The sequence below is a fragment of the Haliaeetus leucocephalus genome, unplaced genomic scaffold, assembly GCF_000737465.1.
Source record: "Haliaeetus leucocephalus isolate CR32 unplaced genomic scaffold, Haliaeetus_leucocephalus-4.0 Scaffold656, whole genome shotgun sequence".
Lineage (NCBI taxonomy): Eukaryota > Metazoa > Chordata > Aves > Accipitriformes > Accipitridae > Haliaeetus > Haliaeetus leucocephalus.
This window is the reverse complement of record NW_010973092.1, coordinates 10,496,497-10,505,806: the sequence shown is the minus strand read 5'-3', so window position 1 is coordinate 10,505,806 and position 9,310 is coordinate 10,496,497. Positions and strand designations below refer to the sequence as shown.

At 60.5% G+C, this 9,310-nt stretch overlaps 3 protein-coding genes across 3 annotated transcripts in view; all 3 read right to left on the bottom strand.

Annotated features, from left to right (window-relative positions):
* B4GALT7 (xylosylprotein beta 1,4-galactosyltransferase, polypeptide 7) overlaps positions 1-98 on the bottom strand; it is a 2,863-nt gene extending 2,765 nt beyond the window's left edge. The window contains exon 1 of the mRNA XM_010579234.1: positions 70-98. Coding sequence (XP_010577536.1) covers positions 70-98 — 29 coding nt within the window. The remainder of the gene's footprint in view (positions 1-69) is intronic.
* LMAN2 (lectin, mannose-binding 2) lies at positions 1-3,599 on the bottom strand. Its single transcript, XM_010579040.1, has 8 exons — positions 3,453-3,599; positions 3,251-3,369; positions 3,008-3,125; positions 2,634-2,713; positions 1,337-1,498; positions 1,025-1,139; positions 577-696; positions 1-433 (listed from the first exon to the last, which is right to left on the bottom strand). The coding sequence occupies exons 1-8, from the start codon at positions 3,592-3,594 to the stop codon at positions 273-275; spliced, it is 1,017 nt and encodes a 338-aa protein (XP_010577342.1). The 5' UTR covers positions 3,595-3,599; the 3' UTR covers positions 1-272.
* Positions 3,600-5,073: 1,474 nt separating this feature from the next.
* Positions 5,074-7,171, bottom strand: LOC104838976 (ADP-ribosylation factor-like protein 3). The gene is made up of 6 exons (XM_010579041.1): positions 7,154-7,171; positions 6,637-6,780; positions 6,433-6,549; positions 6,207-6,257; positions 5,219-5,404; positions 5,074-5,121 (listed from the first exon to the last, which is right to left on the bottom strand). Exons 1-6 carry the CDS (start codon positions 7,169-7,171, stop codon positions 5,074-5,076), a joined length of 564 nt encoding a protein of 187 aa, XP_010577343.1.
* Positions 7,172-9,310: the final 2,139 nt, after the last annotated feature.

The window sequence follows — 9,310 nt, the reverse complement described above, 5'->3', positions numbered from 1 at the left end:
GCAGCACGGCAGGTCTCGTCTGGTGGGGGGAGCGCTGGAAAAACAGGGGAAAGACCTCCAGGCTCCCGCACCGCAGCCCTGGGGGCCGCAGCAGGCATCGCCCCCCTCGGTCCAAGCCACCGGACGCCAAGGGCCAGGCAGGGGTCACAGCCAAACAGACAGATAAGAAAATACTTCTGATATTTCTCAGAAACAGCTTTTAGAAACCACAGTTTTTACAGCTCCCCATAGAAAAGATGGGTTTGGGCACAGGCTACGGCCCAGGGCTTCTGCTAGTAGAAACGCTTGTTCCGCTCCTGGCGTTTCTGGAAGACCACAGCTCCCACCACAGCGCAGACGATGATGCCCAGCAGCGCGCAGAGCAGGAGCAAGAACACCTTCCAGCCTGTCAGAGGCCCGCTTCGGAAATTCCCCGTTGGGTCATCCACATTGTCTGCAAGGATAAGAACAGCTACAGAGACCGACCCAACCTCGGCTCCTGCGGGGTCTCGCAGGGTGTCACAGCTCTGACGCCGTTCAACAGGCCTTTAAGAGTCCCAGTCCTCCACTGAAGGTTTCCAAAGCCCAGAGACTCACCTTTGGGTGATTTAAGGAGGCTGACACTGGGCTCAATCTTGGTCCAGTCAACGGTCTCATCTTCTAGAGGGTGTTCCACCATGAGCTGGAATAGCTTCATCGAGATAATGTCGTGATTGTCTGGGAAACAATCATCAGCACCAAACACTGTCAGAAGCTCCGAGAGATGTCCACGCGCTCAGAGCTCCCCTAGGACCGTGCTCTGCCAGGTCCAGGTCTCCTTCCCTCTCAAGCCACCCTCACACCCCAGGTATCAAACTGCAATTTGAGATGTTCCTTAGCTCTCAGATGCCTCCTTTCCCAGGCCACGTGTCCCTACCCAAGAGGTTTTCAAGAGACTGGTGAACAATTCAGGGAAAGGAAGCCATTGAAGCCATCCAATGCATCCACAGTGTTATAGTCCAAGCTCCAAATAGCATGTGTTCCTGTGAGCAAAGCCCCCTCTCACCAGACAAGTCTCCAGTGCCAGCAGAAGCACCAAAGAAGTAGCCAGTTGGCAGCTGCACCCCTGCAATGTCAATGCAGTTCTTCCATTCATTCTTGTCTTCCACGTCGGTCATCACCTGTAAAGACCAAGGGAGCGTCACACCAGGAACACGCGCTGTCATCCTGCCCACCTGCAACTCTCTTGGAGCTGGAGGTGCAGGAGAAGCAGGAAAACCATCTCCACGTCACCTACTGATACAGCAACACCCGCCCCTCAGCACTGCCTTGTCTAACATGCGAGAGAGACCCTGCAGAAGGTGTCACCACATCTCACCGTGAGACGACCTCGGGAGTACCGAATTGCCAGGAAAGTGTCGTGATTCTGGTTCCGAAGGTCGGCAGTGCACCCCGCTAGCTCTGTCCAGCGCCCATCCTTACTGTGGTCGTACGTCAGGGAGCCGTTGTTCACCATCGCAGAGATATAGGGGAACACACGCTGCAGGGAGGAGAGCACTACTGCTTTCAGTCTGCAGGACCCTTCGAGCTGCAGACCAAGAGCCACCTTCCCCTGCCTAGTCAGAAGCCTCAGCAAGAGGAGGATCTCAGCCAGGCATGGCAACAGAGCCACGGCTTTGCTGCACAGTCAGGCACAGAGGGCAGAACAATGAAATCAAGGCTTATTTTCTGCAGAAAGCTGCTTCTAAACTGAGTGAGAGCTTGTTCTAGCTAAAGCAGAGTAGCCTTTGCTGACTTGTATCAAGACTCGCCCTGAGCCCACACCATATGGCACGGCCAGGGCAACGAGACCGCCCCAAACTTAGAGAGTAAGCACCAGACCGGGTAAGAAGTGTAAGAACAGAGCACAGGACCCAGAATGGGCAGAAGTCTCACATAAGCAGCATAACCACACTCGGGGCTTCCCAGTCAGTAGATTACATACACCAGGAGAGGACAACTGGAGGCAAGAATTCACCTCCCAGTGAGCATCAAGACAACAGGGAGATGGGTCATTTCCAGATGCTTTATGACTTAAGTATCACGTTTTTGGTGCAATAGATCTCACTAGCACAGTTACATTTCTCACTGTGCTGCAACAAGATCCACAAACACAGAGCAGGACAGAAGAAAAGGACCACCAGTCCCCACTGGACTGACCTGTATTTCAGCCACAGGGAATTCTGGAGCAAAAAGCCAGCCCAGGAGTTTCTCTTTTAGAGATACCCAGGTCACAAACAGAGAATAAGGCCAGAAACAACATGGAATGAGCAACCAAAGCACAGAGAAGTTCAGGAAAACACGCTCAAGATTAATATACTCTTAGGCTGGTTTCTCTAACTTTACTTAATAGGTGGTGCATAGTTTACACCAGCCCCGTGCCACACTCTCACGCAGAGGGGGAAAGGCCTTAGAAACATTTGTGTAGTCAACAGTAGCAGAAGATGGAGCAAGGACCTTCTTGTCTCCGTTAATGCATGTGCAAACTCTTGCCTTTACCAGCTCCCATGACAGGAAGAGCAGCCCACTCTCATGTAAGGAAAGACTTTTCCTCGGTCCAGGTGTGAAGCACTTGGAGCACGAAGCCATGAGGAAACAACCTCCTCAACACTGAACAAGCTCCCCGAACTACTCACCTCTGTTGCTTCATCGTTGGGATACGTATCAAGGAAAATAGCCAGTCCGTGGAAGTTGTCCTTGCTGCCAAAGACAGGACCTGGAGCAGGGCAGAACATTGGAAACAGAAGGCTCTCAAACAGAATTTCTGCTCAGACTTCTATCGAAAAGAGCTGTAAGAGCTGTTTATTGCCAGGCAGATGACTGAGGGCGCCTGCTCCCGGGGCAGAAGGCACCATCCTGATCTAGTGAAACCAGGCAGAGGGGAGCTCAAACACCCTCCCTGGCAAGAAACCTTCCAGGGCAGGGGCAGCAATCTGGGCTGCCCCGGGGCACACATGAGTGCCAACAGGGCCTCAGCCCGGCCAGGCAGCCCCCCGGCTGCGCACCGTACCTGGCACCAGCCGCTCCTGCGTGTACCACAGCGCCAGGCCGTCCCCGTGCAGGTTCTTCTTGCCAGCTCCATGGATCTTGAAGTGGACGTGGAGCTCCCAGTCCTTGAGGAAGCAGGGCTGCGTGGAGAGACCGCCCAGCGGCGTCAGGCCAAGAGCCGGGAGAGGCGATGGGGCCGCTCCGGGCCCCCACCGGTCACCCCCCGGGCCCCCGCCCTCCCGCCGGTCTGCCCCCGGGCTCTCACCACGCGGTTCCAGATGGAGCCCTCCCGGCTGCGCTCGTCGGGCGTCAAGCGGACGTACTGGCTGGTGACCATGGTGCTGCCCTGGAAGTCCCACAGCGGCATCGCGGCGGAGCCCGCGCCTGCAAAGCGGCAGAGAGAGCGCGGCTCAGCCCGGGCCGCCGCGGGGTGTCCGCCCGTCCCGCCGGCCCGTCCCCACGCTCACCCTGATACGGCTTCATCAGCGAGTGCTCCCGCTTCAGGTGCTCGCTGTTGCCATCCGTGAGCTCGGCGGGTGCCGGGCGCGGCCCGGCCACCGCCAACAGCAGCGCCGCCGCCGCCAGCAGCCCGCCCGCACCCGCCGCCATCCTCCGCTTCCGCCTTCCGGCGCGCCGCTCCCGCCCTCAGCCCCGCCCGGGAACGGCAGCCCGCGCCGCCAATCAGAAGCCCCCACACCACCGCGTACACACCTCCGCGGGTAAACGTCACTCCTGCCCGCCTATGGCAGAGAAGGGGCGGAGCCAGAGAGGCACGCAGCTCCCGCCGTGCTTTGGGCGGGGCGGTTGGGAGGGAGGGGAGGAGCGGCAGAGCGCCTCCCCGCGTGCACTGCGCGGCGGCGGCGCGCAGCATGCCGGGAGCTGTAGTCCGCGCTCCCTCCTCGTGCCAGTCACGTGCGCGCGGGAACGTGCGCGGCTCGTGCCGCCCGCGGGACACGTGACCCGCTCCGGCGGCGCTGACTGACGCGGCGGTCCCCGGCAGCCTGTCGCCATGGCAACGCTACACAAGATGGCGCCAGGCGTTAGGGACGGGGCTCGGCCCGCCCGGGCGTCCCGGCCCCGGGAGCGGCCCCGGCCGGGGGCCCCGCAGGCCTCGCCGGGCCGCAGAGCGGCGGGGGGGGGAGCAGCGCTGTCCCAGCACCGCGGGAAGGACTGGCCGAGGCAGCGCAGAGGTCACAGGCAGCTTTATTGAGGGCCGCCTGCGGGCAGGCAGGGCTGCAGCCCAGGGCCTGGCACAGTGCAAGGCTCCCAGCCCCGCTGTGGCTTGTCTCCCACCCGTCCCCAGAGGCGCAGGCGCTCAGCCACGGAGCTGCATCTTCCAGTCCTCGGGATGGGCATCTTCGGCAGGGTGACAGAAGCCCCAGCTCGGGTGCATTTAGGACGATGTGCTTCCCAGGGGCTCTTGCAGAGTAGCCCCCTTGGTGGCACGCGCAGCGTGGCTGCAACCATGGCTGTCAGCAGGCAATGAAACACCTCCATTGGTGACTGCCCAGCCAGGTCCTCTCTGTGTCTTTGTGCTTGTTCCAGGTCCCGTGCACACGTGGGAGCTCCTCTGGCCAGCGAAAGATACTGAACTGAGGCTTTCCGAAGCCAGCTGCTGTGGCAGCACCAGTCACATCCTACGGGAGCGGAGAGGAATACACGCCATTTGGTTGGCTGTACGTGCCATGTCTGAGGGTGTAGCCAGTGGTGCCGTGGGGTGCCCAGTGTGCACTGGGCAGTGTGTGCGTTGCAGCAGCCTCTGCGGGGTGTGCCAGCAGTGCAGATGGACAAGTCCTGAGCAGGTTCTCATTCTGGAGGCGTGCAAGCCCTTGACACAGTGGGACATGTGCTTCCCTCCAACAGCACGGGGGCTGCAGGAGGGTTGGAGGGTATGAGGAGCCCGTGGAAGCCCAGGAGGCCCGGAGAAGGGAAGCCAACTGATAGTGAAAGACTGGGTGGGAAGCCCATCTGAGCATGGCAGCCTGAGGCTCAGGGCTCAGCTGAGCCTTTGGGGGCAGTCTAGGGACCAGGGGGGTTTGCCATGGCTTAGGGACCTGCAGCTCAGTCTTGTCTGGTACTTTGCAATTCTCACTTCTTCCTGTTCATGATCTGGCTGGAAATCCAGTTCATCCCATCCTGGAGGGAAGAGAGATATGTGAGCACAGCCCCAAGAGCATGGCAGGTTCTTGGGTCCTCTCCCACCTCTGCAGAGCCTGCAGACCCTCATCTCTACCTGCACTCCTTCCCCAGACAAGGCTGAGCAGGCCTGGATCTGCCATTCCCGGTCCCGGTAGGTGTGGAGGCTCAGCCCTTCTGCAATTTCAGCTGCAGGTGCTGCAGTCACTAGGTCCTGCTTGTTGGCAAACACCAGCAGTGGGACCCCCATGAGGGACTCGTCCTCAGTGAGGTCTGCCAGCTCCTGCCAAGAGAGAACCGTCTCCCAGGGCTGCTGCCGGCTGCTGCCCTCCTCCATGGAGCTGCTGGACTGCTTGCCTGAGCTGCCCAGGGCGGGCTGGGGCACCTCGGTCCCCCGAAGTGCCTCACTCCCCTCTCTCTGGTGCTCTTATTGCAACCAAAGAAGTTGTGAGGTGTTGACATCCCAAAGGAGAAACATGCGCCCCTGAAGCTCCATCTGCCCTGAAGAGAACGTGGGACTCGCACAGTACTACCTGAGGGCTGAAGCACTCCAGGCACCGAGAGCCTGGGACAAAGGGCAGCTACAGGAGGCTGCTGTCAGCCCTGTGCTGTCTGGCACACCCACGCTGCCGTCTGGTGCCAGTACAGCCGAGACTGGCACTCGGAGTCTCACCTTCCCCTCTCCGGCTTCATTCTCAGGGTTTGTAACTCTGAATTCGCTACTCGTAAACCTTTGCTTGGTCATATCGCTAACCTGGCACTGGGGAGGTGGCAGGAGTGCTGGTGACCAAGAGGTCGCTTTCACCAGGGGCAGAGTTACCCCTGTGCCGGGTACCCCTGGGGCATTGCACCTGGCTTGGGGGGAGCTGCTGGGCACAGATCTGCCATAGAGTGGGGTGGCTCTGTGTGCTGAGACTCTGATCAGGAGCCCTTCCCACATAGCTCTGGGGACAGCTTGGCCCCCACAGCAGCACTGCCCCTTGATAAAGAGCAGCCTCGCTCCCTGCTCCAGTCTTCAAAGAGCTCGTGCCAGATGGATCTGAGCCCCAGGACCCCACACCCACCCCCCACTGGACCCCTCATACCTGCCCTGTCTCCTCAAAACGCTTCTGGTCTGCGCTGTCAATAACATAAATCTGCCATGGGGACAAAACGGACAGTCAGCAGCTCCTCCTTGCCCAGCTGCACGGCCCACTGCCTTTTGCAGGGGCCACATGCCTCTGCTGGGGTACGAGGTACAGAGCCCCACGCAGAGGGCACGGGTCTCCATGCATGGAGCTGTGGGGGGCTGCAGGTGGCTGCCCCACTCACCAGCAGGTCTGTGCTGCCCAGATACTTCTTCCAGTACGGGCGGATGGAGCGCTGCCCCCCGATATCCCAGACGTTTAGCTTGAAGCCGTGCGAGTGGACGCTCTTTATGTTGAAGCCCTGCACGGGGGCACAAACCCCAGCATCACCCAAGGGAAGGGTAGGACCTGCCGCCCTCCCGCTGCCCTGACCCCCAGCAGCACCTACCTGGGTGGGGGTGATGGTGCTGACCTCCTCGGATGCCAGGCGTTTCAGCAGCGTGGTCTTCCCCGCGTTGTCCAGCCCCAGCAGGACAATGCGGAGCTCCTGCTCCGGGGAACCCTTCAGCCTCTGGATGACGGAGAGCAGCCCCTGGGGGCACAGGGTGCTGGGGGAGCCCTGCAGGGTGCCGGGTCACTGCAGAGCACCGTCATTTCGGAGAGGGGAGCTGGGCGCGCTGTTGGCCATGGGTACCCTGTGTCTATGGGCTGAGCTAGCGCCAGGGCTTGGCTCCCAAGGTGTCCAGGCTCAGGGTGGTCCCGCAGCAGATCTGCCCAGCCCCAATCCCCCCCCAAGGTGTGCTGTCCCTGCCCTGGGAGCCCTACCAGCTCCTGGGTGTGCTGGGGGGGACAAGCCCAGGGTATAGCCCTGGTCCTGCTCTGCCAGGCTGCTTGACACCGCAGCCAGGAGCTGGTGCCGGCACACCCACCCTGGTGCAGGCAGGATGTCACTGGATCCCACTTACCTTCTGCACATCACCCATGGTCTGGGAGTCGCTCTGCCCTGCAGCACACCTGGGGAGCTGCCCGGGGCTTGTCCCGGGGTCCCGCCAGCAGCTGCGTGTCTGGCAGGCACCCCATCCCTGGGAGAGGAAGAGGATTACGGGCTCCAGAATTAGCTGCTGTTTCTCCATTTACCCACAGCATTAAATAATGCCCTCAGCAAATCCCCCAGCCAGCTGTCACCCCGCCGTTGCCCACCCCCAGGGATAAGCCAGGTCCCGCCGGGCTGGGGCTCTGAGGCACAGGGTGTCCCCTCTCCCCACAGGGCCAGGCTCTGGCTCAGGGGTGGCAGCACAGAAGGAGGATGCGGAACCCAGGCACCACAGGCATCACCGCAGGCAGAGCATGGTGGTGGGATGGAACCGTGCAGCCGGTGTCTGATGCCGGGAGAGGCACTGCAGCCCCAGCCTCTGAAGGGGGATGCTGTGTGGAGGCAGGCCACAGGCACGGTTGTGTCCTGGTGTGCAGGGCTGGCACGGCTTCCCGTGCGAGGGGTGATGCCTCAGCACATCCCCGGTCCCCACATCCCAAGCAGGGCGAGGTGACACCAGCACCCACCAGCTGCCCCCTTGGGGCATGGCAGGAGCTAATGCTGAGGCACACCCAGCTGCAGCTGGTCAAGGCCACGTCAGCTCCCCGCTGCCATCGAGGGAAACCACTGGGCCCTGGAGCAACTTGAGGGCTGGGCTGTCAGCAGCCAGAGGTCGGGGATGGCACAGGACAGGGGTCTGGAGGGGCACAGGCACCTTCCCCAGCAGCCCACCCCAGCCCAGGTGGGGTGAGGGGCTTGTCCATTCGCCATTTGGATTAAATATATTCATTAAGCAATGTCTTTGATTCTTGCATGCCGCAGTTTGGTCCTCGGATCAGGTTTCCTAGCAGAGAGGTTATCCTTGTGGTGAGGACCGTGAGTCACGCACTCTTGGTGAGACATTTTTATTTATAACTCCTGTTGCAAAGCCAAGCCAAACAATACAGCTACGCTCCAACAAAGGGAAGGGGAGAAGCACAATCACCCCCCACCCCACTGCTGCTCCGTGCTGCAGCAGGGGGCAGAGGGGCAGCAGCAGGGGCCACCCTCTGCTCACCTCTGCCTGGAGACCCTGCCAGGGCTGCAGCTGTTAATGCCGCACTGCTTTTGTGCATGTTCACGGTGGGAACGCTTCATTTTTCTCTGCATAGATCTGCACCCAACTTAATGTTAGGGTTCTGCTTTTGATAGGTTAATCACCCACCTTATGTCCCAGTTATTAGCATTTCCATGAGTGGGTTGCCATGGTGCTCTGCGGTTTATCCTCTAACTGTTAGTTACTTATATTTCCTAACAAATACCCTAAAATATCCTCAACTGGTTTGTGGTTGCTGATCAACATGGAACCCCGACCTTAGGAGATGGGCAAAAGTGCTTAGGCATCAGTTTGGTGACTCCAAGCTGCACGTCCACCCCTCATCTCTGCCAGGCTCTGCCGGCATCTGCAGCGCAGGCAGCTCTCCCCAAATGTCGGCCACCAACAGCAGCAGCACCAGCATGGCCCTGGGGGCCACCCCCAGACCCACTGCTTGGCATGGATCTGGGAGGCAGCTGCGTGCCTGCCCGGGTGCGACCGGGACAAGTGGTACCAGGCTGGTGGCAGGGTGCATTGGGCTTGCTGATAATGCCCTGCCCCTGTACCCCCTTCCCTGGGGTGATGTGATGCCCAGGAAGAGCCCCCTTAGGCTACCCAGGCTGCTGGGAGTGGTGGCGATGGTGTGGTGACCCCGAGGCAGCACAGGTTGTGCTGGTGACAGGGACTGAGTGGGACAGGGACGGCGATGGGGATGGGGATGAGGATTGGGATGGGGATTGGGATGGGGATGGAGATTGGGATGGGGGGGTGGATGCGGATGGGAACAGGGGTGCAGATGGAGATGGGGTGACAGATGTGGGTGCAGATGGGGATGGGGATGGGGATTGGGATGGGGACTGGGATGGGGATGGGGAGGTGGATGCGGATGGGAACTGGAGTGCAGATGGGGATGAGGTGACGGATGGGGGTGCAGACGGAGACGGACGGGGACGGGGACGGGACTGGGGATTGGGATGGGGATTGGGAAGGGGATGGGGAGGTGGATGCGGATGG

Coding starts and splice junctions, on each gene's coding strand:
- LMAN2 (XM_010579040.1), bottom strand. CDS start 3,594: ATGGCGGCGGGTGCGGGCGGGCTGCTGGCGGCGGCGGCGCTGCTGTTG. Junction 1,499..2,633: donor CCAACGATGAAGCAACAGAG/GTGAGTAGTTCG, acceptor TCCTCCCTGCAG/CGTGTGTTCCCCTATATCTC. Junction 434..576: donor CCTCCTTAAATCACCCAAAG/GTGAGTCTCTGG, acceptor TTATCCTTGCAG/ACAATGTGGATGACCCAACG.
- LOC104838976 (XM_010579041.1), bottom strand. Junction 6,550..6,636: donor GCACCATCACCCCCACCCAG/GTAGGTGCTGCT, acceptor GCCCCCGTGCAG/GGCTTCAACATAAAGAGCGT. Junction 5,122..5,218: donor TGTCTGGGGAAGGAGTGCAG/GTAGAGATGAGG, acceptor TCTTCCCTCCAG/GATGGGATGAACTGGATTTC.